We start from the raw sequence: 14033 nt of genomic DNA, 5'->3' as shown, positions 1-14033 counted from the left end.
TAATTTAAAATTCATTACAAAATGTTCCAAAATAATAAATTCATATTTTGAGCCTAAATTGTAAAACCTCTTTTTAGTGTTAAGGACTCAACCCAATTTGAAGACTGAATCACAAAGCACACACTATTCTGACATTAATTCCTACTCAGAATACAACTGATGGTCAAGAGTACCTAAGGATTCAGATGTGATAGCAGTTGTCATTAACACCGACTTGCTCCATGCTTTTCCTCCCTTGCCGGCTGTGTTCGACTGCTCCCTTCCATCGCTGGGACCCAATCCCCTCCCCCGAATCCGCTCCAGCGCGTGTCAGTCTCTCCGCCTCGCCACCACCTTTGGTAGGAGGGCCCCTGGATGCAAAGACCCGGCACCGAGGTCCAAGGTGACCCAGCCCGCCGCCGCTGCCTACCAGCGGTGCCGCCCGGGGTGCAGTGTCACTCTACGCCACGGTGAACAGCTACCACCCGCGGAGAAGCGGAGGGGAGAGGCCGTAGGCCGTAACCCGCGGCAGGCGATTGGTCGCTTCCGGCCTGGCGCTAAATTTTCAAGTTAACAGGCGCCTGGCTCCGGAAGTTAAATTTAACACGGACGACTCCGGAAGTGAAACCAAATTGGTACTGGGGCCCGCTTCCTGGACCTCGCCAGGCCCTCAGTGTGCTGCGCCACCCAGAATAGACCGTTATCTCGCAATTTTCCGCCGGGTTGCAGCCAGGCCTGGTGATTCAAGGGCTAAGACTGGTGACTTTAGGGCCCGCTGGTACCGCACTCGGCCGCGAGTGAAGGCTGGCTGCATGGCGGGCCGCGTGGACTGCGGGGAAGGCACTGGCGCCCAGCAGCTCGTGTTCCTGCTTCCAGGTAAACACGCCCGCTTAGGGCAGCCCTCTACGCCCAACCTCCTACCTCGCGCGGCTGCCTCGGGAGAGCGCAGGTCGTGGCTCCCGGGCGGGCTTCCTTTTGCGGCCTTCCGGCGCGCCCCACCGCGGGCCCTTTGCGCCTGCCGCCTCTCACCCGGCGCTCATCGTTACGGTTCCCACCGCCCTCCCTGAGACCAGACTCGACCTGCTCAGGTTTTCACGTCCCTGGGCCCCGGGTGTTGGACCAGATTCTTTCCCTTGAACACATTGTTCCTCTTCTTGGTCACACGTTACAGCCATCTGCGGCTTTAAAACCTAAAGCTGAAAGCGCAGAAACTGACCGAGTACCATTCCCTGCCCCTAACACATACACCTACCCCCCAGCCTTCACTTAACATTCTTTGTGTCTCTGGTGGGCTGTTGGCAGCGGCCCTGGGCCTGCGGAGACCAGAATGAGTTCAAGGTCTCGGGGTGTGCTGTGATGCCCGGAGGTGTCTTGCCCTAAGGAAGTGTAACTTGGTGTTGCCTACCCTGCCTTGGCTTTGGGCCCGCGTTTGTGTTCCTACTGGATTGGAAGCAAGGATCCGGTAGGCTCGAAATGGCACGGGAAACACGGCCCCCGCCCTGGACAAGCCTTGGATGGCGAGGCAGGAGGGAAGCTGGATGGTGGTAGGCGTTAGGACAGGGGTGGTTAAACAGGTTCAGGTGATTAGGGAATGAGAGGACTGCTGAATTCAGGTTTTTAGCCCCCATCCCCATCCTGAGTATCAGCCATCCAGAGCCTGTAGGAGTTTGAGATGATGATCAGTCAGTTGCCACAAGTGATGGGCCCCGTTAAGTGGCAGATAAAAGGAGTTAGGGAGTGAGAGCAGAAAGGTTTGGCCTTTCTGTAGAATGATGTTAATATGATCACATAACATTGGAAATAAGGAAAGTCCGTTCTCTGTATTTGAGATTTAGCTCAGCAAATGCTAAAAGTTATTTGCTGATGACGATATAGTTGCCCAGTAATGTAGATTTTTGGTGGATATTGAAAATTGTTACTCAGTTTGTCAGTAGTTTTATGTGTATGCTTAATTTTTTCAACCTTTATAAAGAGATATGACACATGCACAGTAAAGAGTAGACATTTAAGTGTGCAACTGAATTAAACATGTAAGTAATTCAATGAACTTTACCTGTAACCGTCCTCCTGGTCAAAATGTAGAACTTTTTCAGCAAGCTCCTCATGCCTTTTGATCGATAGTGCCTATAACCTCTGCTGACCTCTGTCACCAGAGATTCGTTTTGCTTTTTTTGGATCAGTGTGTGCTCCTTTGTGTCTAGCTTCTTTCACTCAGCAGTATGCCTATAAGATTTATCCATTTTGGGTGTAGCAGTTTGTTGGTTGGTTTTTGTTTTCATGTTTCTGTATATTTTATTGTATTAATATCCATAATATTTATCTCTTGTACTGTGTGGACGGACTTCTGGATTGTTTCCAGTTGGTAACTATTATGAATTACACTTCTAGGATAGACAGAGGAACTCAATTCTCCAGGGTGCATACCCAAGGAGTGGAAATGCTTGTCTTAAGTATTTGTATGTTCAGCTTTACTAGACACTGCTAAACAGTTTTCCAAAATGGTTGTACTGATTTACACTCTGACCAGGAGTGTATGAGACTTCCTGTTGCTCCACATCCTCACTAGAAATGTTTGTATAATAAAAGTTAATGCAAAATTTAGGGTTTTAACAGCATCTAGTAAAGGGCTATCTGTATATATTAGAAAAAACCCTTTCGTTACATCAATTCAGTGAGATTTTAAGGGTAGGAACTCTATTCTTTCAGATCAAGTGCATTATTATTATTCAGATGTACACAATGGGGGAGGATAATTTAAGTTTCTTATTTTCTGCGTAATTCATTTTTTAAGTGTGTTTATGCCCTCATTATATTAAACACCAAAACCTTCAGAATAACTAAATACTGATTTTAAACTGTAAAATTGTTGGTTTATTATGTCTACTTGCTGGGGCTGTGAGAAGAATTTAAGTCTAGTTCATGTTCAAAACTCAGATGCACTATGACCTTTGAACTCACTGGAGAAGGCTGAGGCAGCTGTTAAGGAACCTGATAGAAGGAACTGTCAGGCAGCAGGTTCTGTAACACAGCTTTTGCTTCCTGCTCATGTAATTCTTCTAGCCAGTCTTTAGTGCCACCTGCAGGCTCTGAGGGTACAAACACTGGTGCTTTGATAATTACTGCAGTGCAATAGTGCTTCTCAAACGTGAGGGTATGGGATACCTGGGGAGGGGGGCCCCATCTCCAAAGTTTCTAATTCAGTGAGTCTGGGGTGGGCCTGACAATGTGCATTTCTAACAAGTTCACAGGTGATGTTGATGTTGCTGTTCTGGGTACCACACTTAAGAACCACTGCAGTGAAACCAGCCCTTGACAACTGGATTGGGAAGTAGGAATGGTCATCCTGAACTTTAGATCTGTTTGTGGTGGGCCAGAAGGTGCATGGTCAGGGAAGAGCACAGGGTATGAGGCTACGCATGTATTTGTTAAGAAATCAGCTCTAGTAAGTTATACATTTGAGAGGTGGAGACTGTACCTTTCCTCAGCTGAGTGGGCACCATAGCTACAGTAAAGTTGAGCCCTTGGTAAACAAAAATTATATGAGAAGTATTTTACATTGTAAGTTTTTGATGGGCTCAGTTTGTGCTCAGTTTTAGAGAACTTCTGGCAGAAGAATCTGAAAAGGTTACTCTATGATGCAGATCCTGGCCAGCAGGATCCTGTGTTGTGGCAGCAATGGACAAATACACACGGACTACAGAAATCCTGTGGAGAAAATGGGACGGCATGGCCACTCTCTAAGTGAGAGGGCCAGAGAGAGCCCAACCCTTGCCTGGACAGGCTTTTATTGCTTTTCTGGGCACATTATATCAAGGATGGTCCTCATTTACCATGCACAGGTTCACTGTAGGTGATTACCTTTTACAGACAACAAAGGACAGAATGCTGCTAATTACTTCAAAGAGAAGGATGTTACAGCTCAAGGGGGAAAGTGGCTGAACTAGTTACACTCTGTACTTGGGAGGTTTAGCACAGACTTTAGGAAGTTAAAGATACTCATAAACATTTGCTGCCTCAATCCAGGGTGAGGCAGCAAAAGCAAGTCTCATAGCAGCCTAGGTACAATGCAGACCTGATTCCCCACTGGAGAAACCTATCCATGGGCGTGGGTCTTGCCTGCTGGACCTCGCTCCCACTGGCTTTTCCAAATGGGAGCTGGGCTACATTTCCTGCATGTGGAACAGTTCCCTATAACTCTACGTACTGGAAAGTGAGCACATTAACGAATAGCCAACAGAAATTTACATATTTATCCGTGAGACAAATGTAAAGCCACTGAACCTTGAGATGACACTTTTCCCCAACATTTAATTTACTTTATTTATTGAGTCGCCTGCCATAGTGTTGCATTATATGTTGATGGATACATTTTAAAAAGTACTATTTAGGTCTCTTTGCCGCTTGTTTTCCGTTTGCCTGAAGAAGTTGAATATCCTAGGACAACAAAAGCTGGAACTTGAAAGAGATACTTGTGAGGTCGTCAGACTTGGAGCCTTGATTTTCATAGGCTGGTGGAGACAGAACTACTTTTCTTTTCAGCAGGGTAAGCATTTCTTGTAGTTTAGGATGGTCTTAAACATTTCTCAAAAATGTCCTGGGAATACCAGCTTTTTTGCAGTTTTAGTTACTATAAGAGACTTAATATCTGTACTTTTTGAAATATGATAGAAGTTTCTATCCTTCTTCGCTGTCTTAAAATTAAATGTTGAAGTCATATCTTAAATATTTTTCTCTAGTTTAAGTTTTATACACTTGTCAGTTCTACCAGGTTGGAGTGGATACTAATGTGAAAAGCCAGCTCAGCACAGAGACTGTGTTGATTGTTAATGTGGCTGAACCCAGTTACTTAGCCATCTCCAAAGAACTGTTAAAACATTGGGAAACCCTAATGTTATGTGAGGGAAAAAGAAAGCAAGGATGGAAATGAGCTCAGGACAGTTAAAAGACACACACACACACAACTCATTGAGGTCCACTTAGGCTGAAAGTGTTCTTTAGTCAGCTCCCTGATCAAACTGTACTATAGATGAGTTTTGTAGTAAAGTATTTGCCCTTTATTTCATGCAAATACATGTTTGAAAGTATTTTAGGAAAGGTTGTATTTGATATTTATTTCCCCACAGCCAGCATAAGTAATACCAGTTTTGAGTGGGTAGAGGATGGGTTACTTTTTGGGAGATAAGAATCCTAGGCTTGCCTGCCTACCTACACACTCCAAATATAGTAATGAGCCTTTTATGTGAGGTGCTATGACAATCACAGATATTGATATCAGAGCTTTTCCAAATGTAATGCAAAAATATATTTGAAAGCATTGTATGAATGCAAGTTTTAGAACTATGTTCTAATTAAAGAATTAAAGATAAATGAAGTTTAAGAGGAAAAACTAAATTTCCTATTTAGTGGAGAACATTTATATCAGTGCTATTATTGATTAGAGTCTTCTAGCTTTTTAATAAGTCCCCAAGTACACCTCTTGTTTGAACAACAGTAAAAATACGTGGCAGAAGAACAATTACATTAGACTGAAATGACTTCAGTGACCCTAAAACAAAACAAAACAAAAAATGTTTTTCCTCCTTTACATGAGTTCACATGGCTAATCTCAGGAAGAATATTTAAGCAGGTTTTTTATTCTTTGTCAAACTGTTTGCACGTGTGTCTGTTTGTGTTTAGAAATATACCTTGTGGGCTGAAAGCTTCCTGACTTTCAGAAGAGCTTATTCATGTGGGAGGAACCTGCACTTAGCTTGGCAAGCAATAGAGCCAGGAGGATGGGGCGGGCAGGCAGACCTGGCCAGGTCAAGTGTTGATTTTAGACAACCTCTGAATAATTAAGCTCAGCTTCTGGGAAGGTATATCATTTACTGAGTAGTCGTTTGTAGGCCTTCAGCGGTGTAAGAGTCTGTACAAATCCTGAATCTGACTTTGTCTTTATGAAATGTTTTTTGGTGGGAATCTGACTGACCTTTCTCAGGTGGCCACTGGATCTGCTCCCTTGCTGTCTGAGCACGTGCCTAAGTGGATGGACTTAATCAGATGCCAGTTAGTGTAATCAGGCAGTTTCCAGAGCCCCATCTTGTCCTGCTAGTAATTGTTCCAAAGACCTGGGACATTTTGTAAGTAAGATCTCGTGAGTCCCACATATTTATTCTCCAGGGCAGAAAAACATAAAAAGAAAGAAAACAATGTTCATAATTTTTATATGAATAGCAGAAGAGGATCTACATGAGTTTTCCCCATATTCTCTGAGTTTTAACCATGATGTTAAGAAACAGACAACTAAAACCTGACTATAATAGAACATACCTAAAATTAGATTTGTGCTATTGATTAGCTTTGTGTTCTTGGAGAAATTATGTGCTCATTGTCAAGCCTCAATTTCCTCATCTCTACTTTGAGGAGAGTAGTACCAGTCTCATGGGGTTGCTCTCTGTTGGTTTGAGTTACATGGAAGCTCCCTTTATTAAGGCATTTAATAAACACTTATTGAAAGAAAGAATATCTTTTTTATTTTATTTCTTCCTTCAGTGTCCTCTGCTTATGCATGTGGGGGAGGTTTGCCCAGTAGAGCCCCACCCCCCTGCCTGTCTTGGATGAGAATAAATCTACCAAGAGATGATCTACTTGGGGAGGAAAAGTAGCCAGTCTCTCAGAGGAGAAGGGCCTTGAGCCTGTTCCTCAGTAGGCTTTTATTGGGTCCAATTTGCACAGGCATACAGTTAAAGCTCATCAATCATTGTCAGGCAGTAATGATCAGACAATAAATAACATTCAAAGAACTATGAGGACTTATTCTGAGTCAGGGTCAGATAGCTACAGGACCATAAAGCTGTGGGAAACAAACTCATTTTGTGCTTAGATCCTTATCAGAAAATTGAGGGCAGTCTTAGCAAAGGAGGTTTCACAGGATTTTATGCATTCTTTCTTAGGCCTGATCCATGCCCAGGGGAACCACCCTTTCCTGCTCAGGGCTGCACCACCCTCTGGCATTGTTTCAGGTTTAAGTCAGGTAGGGGAAGTAAGGCAGCCAAGAGATTAGGAGACTTCTTACAGACAGAATGAGGACTCAGGCTATGTCAAATCCGAGGGGCAAGGATCCATCACCCCCTTTTTCTGCAATCTCCCAAGTCCTTCCCTGAGGGCATCTTCATGACCCTGCCTGTCTTAGGTCGTCCCTCCCTTTAGGAATCTTAACAGTCATTGGCTAACCAGTCATCTGCCCTGGGGCCAAGCAGGGTGAAGTACAGGGGGCAGAGGCAGGCCCCTGTTGGGAAGATAAGCTTTGTCTCCTTAGTGGCTTATGGTCCCAAGGTCTTTTACTCAGCCTTAGAAGTGGGGGGGGGTTATAGCTTCTGAAACCAGGCAGGGCGATTCCTCCTACCATAGGCAGTTCTTTTTCTTCTTTCACTTCTATCCAAACTACCCTTTCTTCAGAGCTCAGTTACACTTTAGTTTCTGCGAAACTAAGCCATTTGCCCCAGTCCAACTTCTCTCTTTTTTCTTTTTTTGAATACCCTGGACTTTACATCTGCCTGGATGTCGGACTGCTCTCCTCCATGTTCTCTGCCTGCCAAATTGCTACTTATCCTTTAAAGAAGTTCAAGTGTCACCCACTCCAGGAAGCCTCCCCTTTCCACCTGTTCCTCATTAGTGTGTAAGTCAATGGTACATCTTCAGTCACCTACACATTTCCTTGTGATTATTCAGCTCACTGTCATTTTTATATAAATATATATTGGATACCCAATACATGCTAATAGTTGGGGAGGATCCAGGTCCATTTTCCCTAAGTAGCCACTTTTAGCTTCTTAATGTTGGTAAACTTGTCCATAAGCCTCAGAGCCCAACCTAGCTCAGTGCCTCTGAAATTAGAGAGTGCTACTTAGGACTTTCAGCCTTTCTGTTCAGAGATCCTTTATATTTGTTTTTAAAAAATCTTTGAAAGTGTCTTTTTTTTTTTTTAAAGATTTTATTTATTTATTTTTAGAGAGAGGGGAAGGGAGCCAGAAAGAGAGGGAGAGAAACATCGATGTGTGGTTGCCTCTTGCATCCCCCCAACCAGGGACTTTCCCACAACCTAGGCATGTGCCCTGACTGGGATCAAACCAGCAGCCTTCTGGTTCTCAGGCTGGTACTCAATTCACTGAGCCACACCAACCAGGGCAATAAAGTGGCTTTCTTTTTTAGGTATGTCTGCCTGCTAAAGTGGAATGGGCTACCTGGTGAAAGCATCATAACTTCATATTTTGTTATATGCCTCTGAAATAAGGAGGATGCAGACTGGCTGAGGCCTCTCTGGTAAGAGCTCTTTTCCCTGCAAGGGCCTAAAGTTCCAACAACATTTGGTGAGGCTCTTCCATGATCCATTGACCAGATTGGACCAATTAACTCTTCATTTACACATTTTTCTCCCAGTATGTTTTTAGTTATTTTTTTTTATTAGAATAGTAACACATACCCAGAAAAGAAATTTTAGTAATGCAGAAAAATATATAGAGAGAAAAGAATTTGTCCATTATTTTACTACCCAGAAATAACAATTTGGAAATATTTTTTCACATTCTTTTTATGTTGTATGTATCATAGTATGAATTCAGTGTTTTTAATTTTTTCCAAGTTTTCTATTTCTGCTTCTATTTCAGTTTACTCTTTCTACTTATTTACTGTAATATTAGAACTATCAGGGATATTGGGGTTATACAAGAGTGTTATATGGTTTTATTCGCTGTACTTAGTCATAAAATTAAAGACAGTTAAATTGCTTTGATGGAGAGCTAAGGGAGTGAGATATTTTTTCTCTTAATTTTAGTAAACTTAGGAACTCGTAAGCCACACAAAGTTGACAGAGAGAATTTGTAGGTCATACCTTGAGCATTGAAAAGGCTTATTATGAACTTACTTGTATTATAACAAATGTACCAAATAAGCAGCGCTTTTACTGGGTAGACTGCATATTTAGAATAGATTGTCTTTAAGAGTGGATAAAGACTGAAAATACAAATAGATGCAAGAGAGGTAAAGATAAATTCACAGAGCCATAATGGACACAATGGCAAACTAAGATGTTTTGAAAGCCATTTGAGGTTGAGTTTACTTAGGACAACCATGGTCTCCTGCAAACATCCATTGGCATAAAGGAGATGCCCATTTGAGTGGACCATAAGTCTGCATAGCATTTCTTTCATGTGGGGCCAGTGCATCCTGATTGTGTTACAAAATCTAACTTAACACTTGGTTAGGAGTTCCTAGAGAGTTCACATATTGCTAGAGAGGCAGCTGTGTGTTAGGGGCAGGGATGGTGGGGTGGTGAAGAACATAAGACATGTAGAAGTCAGGTGTTGCAGCATCCGAAGGGGCAAGGTTTCTGCCTCTCTGAGAGTTAACGTCTTCTCAAACCAACTTCTTCTATTTAGTGGGAAACTGGCTGCATGCTGCACCCAGGCTTCAAATCTCCTGGTATCTGCTGGGAGAAGCTGCTCCTCTTAGTTCTCATTTAAACTTTTCAAAATAGCCTTGTGACTGTCTCTGCTGTGATCACAGGAACCCCAACCAGCACCCCCATATAAGCTGTAGTCAGAGAACGTCAGGCTCCACTACAAGCACAAGGTGGGAGAGAGGGTGGACAGAGCTGTACATGAATGTAGAGAGTGCTTTTTTGGAAGAAGGAAAGAGTGAAGATAGCACAAGAGCCAGACACTTGAATCACTCACCATTGTGACTAAGCTCTGGTCAGAAACTTGAGACACTTGTAACTGGGCCTGTTTGAGTCTTAACATTCTGAGTATCTCAGTTATAGGTGGTTTCTTTGATGGGGTGGCATATAGTTATGGCATAGGTTTATTTGTATGGAGAGTTTTATTTTGGCTATAACTTATACTCTCTTTCATTTAGCCATGGTTTATGTAAGCTTTAGGAAGCCCATCCTCTAGCTCTTATATTTTTACAATATACTCCAATGTATGTTATTTTATTTGACCCTCACAATGACCTTGGGAAGTAGTCAAGGCAAGCCTTATTATCACCATTCTACATGACTCAGAGAAGTCAAATAATCTGTTTAATACTCAATAGGAAGTAAGTGACATAGGTTGCTGGCTCTCCTGTGTCCTTCAGGACCCCTGCTATGTGCTAAAGGCCATTCTGCTGACACAATGGGGTAGTTGCCATTGTTGCAGAGATGGGAAGACCAGGAAGGACTGGAGTTCCCGCTGTTTGATGATCAGGGACTGTGCATACCTTTCCCAGACCTAGCCTCAGTTGTTACTGACATCCTGTTAGGTTTGTTCTTTCTACATATCCAAAATTTTCCTGCTTCCCAGATGTTTCAAGGCCTTTGTGCCATCTCTCTATATGGCTTGCTGTTCTTTGTGGCTCTGAGTTGTTACAAGCCTGACGTTTTTCGTAAGTTTGTTCTTCGGTGTACAGGGCATTCCTAGAGACAACGCTGTTGATAGGGACAGCCCTGGACTAATGGAGATTTTATCTTCTTTGCTGGTCTTGGTTAAGTCCATTTTTTATTTTTTCTTCAAAGCTTCAAAATAAAAAGATATTCTTAGAGGAAACTATTACTTGGGAATTATTATTGTAGTGCATGCCTTTCTCTAGCTCTCTTGGTTTGCCTCCTGTGATATTTGAGGAAGCCGACAGCTTCAAAGTCAGGAAAATGACTCAGACTATATGGCAACCCTAACATCTTAGGAAGAGAGGCATGTAGTTATTACTGAAATAGGCATTTCCAGAAGTGGGAAAGAACTTGAACATTATGCTCATTTGTCTTTCATGCATTATATTTGTGTCCTAGCAAAGTGGTTCCAAGATTCTGGTGATCAGGCAGAAGGGAACCAGGGATTCTAAGTATATGCTAATGGCTGATGTCTAAAGAAAATAAACTGGGACCTATTTAGAACACAGAGCATGAGAGTGATACGCTCATCTTTTCTTTCTTTTCTTTTTTCTCCCTATTAGATCTTCTGAACAAACCTGAGTAGCCTTGATATGGTATCTAAATATAAAGTGAATGGTACTTTGGTGTTTGTTCTTTCTTCTCCATGGGGTGTGTGTGCTCAGAACTTATCTGCTATGTGCCAAAAATCAGACATGGTCATGAACAAATCCATTGCTTCCAAGTCAGAAGAGCACTTGGCAAAAAGGCACTTGCTATCCTCTATCGTGTCTTTGCATTATAAATGATACGGAGAAACTTGTTGTTGTTTTTTTAAATATATTTTATTGATTCTGCTATTACAGTTGTCCCATTTTATTTCTCCCCTTTATTCCCCTTTGCCCTGGAACCCTCCCCCAACCCCACCACCATTCCCCCACCCTAGTTCATGCTCATGGGTCATACATATAAGTTCTTTGGCTTCTCCTCTTCCCCAATCTATTCTCTACCTAACATTTATGCTTCTTATTCCCTGTACCTTTTCCTCCATTTTACCCCCTCCCCCTCCCTGCTGATAACCCTCCATATGATCTCTATTTCTGTGAATCTGTTCCTGTTCGAGTTGTTTGCTTAGTTCATTTTTGTTTTTGTGTTTTTAGGTTCAGTTGTTGGTAGTTTTGAGTTTATTGTCATTTTACTGTTGGTATTTTTGATCTTCTTCTTTTTCTTAGATAATTCCCTTTAACATTTCATATAATAAGGGCTTGGTGATGATGAACTTCTTTAACTTGACCTTATCTGAGAAGCACTTTATCTGCCCTTCTGTTCTAAATGACCCCTTTGCTGGATAGAGTACTCTTGGATGTAGGTCCTTGCCTTTCATGATTTCAAATACTTCTTTCTAGCCCCTTCTTGCCTGTAAGGTTTCTTATGAGAAATCAGCTGGCAGTCTTATGGGTACTCCTTTGTAGGTAACTGTCTCCTTTTCTCTTGCTGCTTTTAAGATTCTCTCTTTGTTTTTAATCTTGGGTAATGTAATTATGATGTGCCTTGGTGTGTTCCTCCTTGGGTCCAGCTTCTTTGGGACTCTCTGAGCTTCCTGGATTTCCTGGAAGTCTATTTCCTTTGCCAAATTAGGGAAATTCTCCTTCATTATGTTTTAAAATAAGTTTTCAATTTCTTGCTATTCCTTTTCTTCTTTTGGCACCCCTATCATTTGGATGTTGGAACATTTAAAGTTGTCCCAGAAGTTCCTAAGCCTCTCCTCATTTTTTTGAATTCTTGTTTCTTCCTTCTGTTGTGGTTGAATGTTTATTTCTTCCTTCTGCTCCAAACCGTTGATTTGAGTCCCAGTTTCCTTCCTGTCACTATTGGTTTCCTGTACATTTTCCTTTATTACAATTTTCATAGCTTTCACTTTTTCCTCTATTTTGGGACCATACTGAAACATTTCTGTGAGCATCCTGATTACCAGTGTTTTGAACTCTGCATCTGATAGGTTGGCTATCTCTTCATCGCTTAGTTGTTGTTTTTCTGGAGCTTTGATCTGTTCTTTCATTTGGGCCATATATTTTTTATCCATTTGCCTGTTACATAGTAAGGGCCAGATCCTTAAGTATTTGCCAGGACCGGGCAACCCATGTTGTGCGTTGTGGTGCTGTCTGTGGGGGAGGGGTTCAAGAGGGAACAATGCCACTTGTTGAGCTCTCACAGGCTTTCTTTCAGTCACTTCCTCCACTACCCACAAGCAAATTGGGCCCTTCTGGTGCCGATTCCTGGATGGGTGGGTTTGTGTATGTTCTAGGACCCTGTGGGTCTCTCCAATGAACTCCTCTGTGAGGGTGTGAGTTTCTCGTGCTGCCTCAACCCCACAGGCTTTTTCAGTCAGAGGTTTTGAGGCTTTATTTCTGCACACTGGAACCCTGAGTTGTGTGATATGTCCATTTCCTGAGTTGTTCCTTCTGGTTTATCCACACGCAAATGTGGGACTGCCTGCTCTGCCAGAAGCGGCCTCTCCTGGTCCTCCAGCTGCCACCTCGCCATGAGTCCTTTACGCCTTGGCTGCCCATCTCAGCCGCTCCTACCATTCTGGATGAATGTTTCTTCTTTAACTCCTTGGTAGTCGGACTTCCATACAGTTCTATTTTCTGGCAGTTCTGGTTATTTATTTTTTTAAATTTGTTGTTGTCCTTGTTTTGGTTGTGCAAGGAGGCAAAGTGTATCTTCCTACACCTGTATATTGGCCAGAATTGTTTAAATTAAGAGAAGGAAAAGGGAAAGCTGCCAAGTTTAAAAACTGGTTGATAGACAACTTCATATCAGCTGTACAACAACCCATATTATATAGTCTGTTGGTGATAAATAGTGTCCTTGTTTGGCTTGTACTTCATGACTAACTTTTCAAAATTACAGTGGTTAAGTCTATGTGCTGCTGATACATGCTATGTATCCTAATTTTGAAGCAGTAAAGTGTCACAGATAACTTGGGGGTGTATGCAGCTATGTGTAGATATTGTAGTCTTTTATAGGAAGATGGGTTTTCTTTTCTTGTCATTGGTCAGTCTTTTTCTGTTTTTATCACTTGATGTTTCCTGTATTCTACAACAGACTTCTCTCATCCTTTATGTATTTTTTTATCCTGCCTTTGTCTCTTTCTCACATTCCCCATTGCCCCACCCACACCCTATTCTTTTTCTTCTCCTGCAGACCTGGCAGTGTGGGATACTGCCTAGATTGAAGTTGGGGCAGCTGATTAGATGATGCTCTGTTTCTCAGTTTCTCAAGTCTGAGTAAGACAGAAGAAGGAGGAAAGATGAATTCGAGATATTTGTGTCATAGAACAGTCAGACCAAGATACTTACTGTGCTTCAGAACTGCAGTTTGTGTTTTTTCAGTTCAGAAGGATGGGACTTGAGGTTAAGAGTGTCTGTAAAGTGTAACAGTTTAAAATGATTGTTGCCTGATATAAATCTTAGATGTGTGTGTGTGTGTGTGTGTGTGTGTGTATTTGGATAGCTCTGTGACCTTAGACAGGCTTCTTTACTTTGGACAAATTTCTCATCCAAAAAAGTGGAAATTAAAGTAGTACCTACCCTATAGAAATATTATGAGGACTACATTATATAACATATATAGGACATTGCCTGGTACAGTGGAACTTTGGTCCTCG

At 42.3% G+C, this 14033-nt stretch overlaps 2 protein-coding genes across 14 annotated transcripts in view; one reads left to right on the top strand and one right to left on the bottom strand.

Moving 5' to 3' along the window:
• Positions 1–551, bottom strand: part of LOC112311277 (zinc finger BED domain-containing protein 4) — a 266073-nt gene extending 265522 nt beyond the window's left edge. For 4 of the 9 annotated variants that reach the window (XR_008425925.1, XR_008425926.1, XR_008425924.2 and 1 more), the window contains exon 1: positions 174–463. The gene's annotated coding sequence lies outside the window, so the exon portion shown is untranslated. Of the gene's footprint in view, positions 1–173 lie in introns of all 9 variants that reach the window. The other 5 variants (XR_006656721.3, XR_008425927.2, XR_006656717.3 and 2 more) reach the window with 4 other exon arrangements.
• A 73-nt stretch (positions 552–624) lies between these two features.
• RNASEH2B (ribonuclease H2 subunit B) overlaps positions 625–14033 on the top strand; it is an 87215-nt gene continuing 73806 nt past the window's right edge. For 3 of the 5 annotated variants that reach the window (XM_053916616.1, XM_053916615.1, XM_053916614.1), the window contains exons 1-2: positions 3346–3381; positions 4402–4522. In XM_053916616.1, coding sequence (XP_053772591.1) covers positions 3361–3381; positions 4402–4522 — 142 coding nt within the window. In that variant the 5' untranslated portion in view covers positions 3346–3360. Of the gene's footprint in view, positions 856–3345; positions 3382–4401; positions 4523–7577; positions 7637–14033 lie in introns of those variants that run through there. The other 2 variants (XM_053916617.2, XM_024569935.3) reach the window with 2 other exon arrangements.

The sequence above is a fragment of the Desmodus rotundus genome, chromosome 13, assembly GCF_022682495.2.
Source record: "Desmodus rotundus isolate HL8 chromosome 13, HLdesRot8A.1, whole genome shotgun sequence".
Taxonomy (NCBI): domain Eukaryota; kingdom Metazoa; phylum Chordata; class Mammalia; order Chiroptera; family Phyllostomidae; genus Desmodus; species Desmodus rotundus.
The sequence above is the reverse complement of the archived record's forward strand: the minus strand, read 5'-3'. Positions and strand labels throughout refer to the sequence as shown.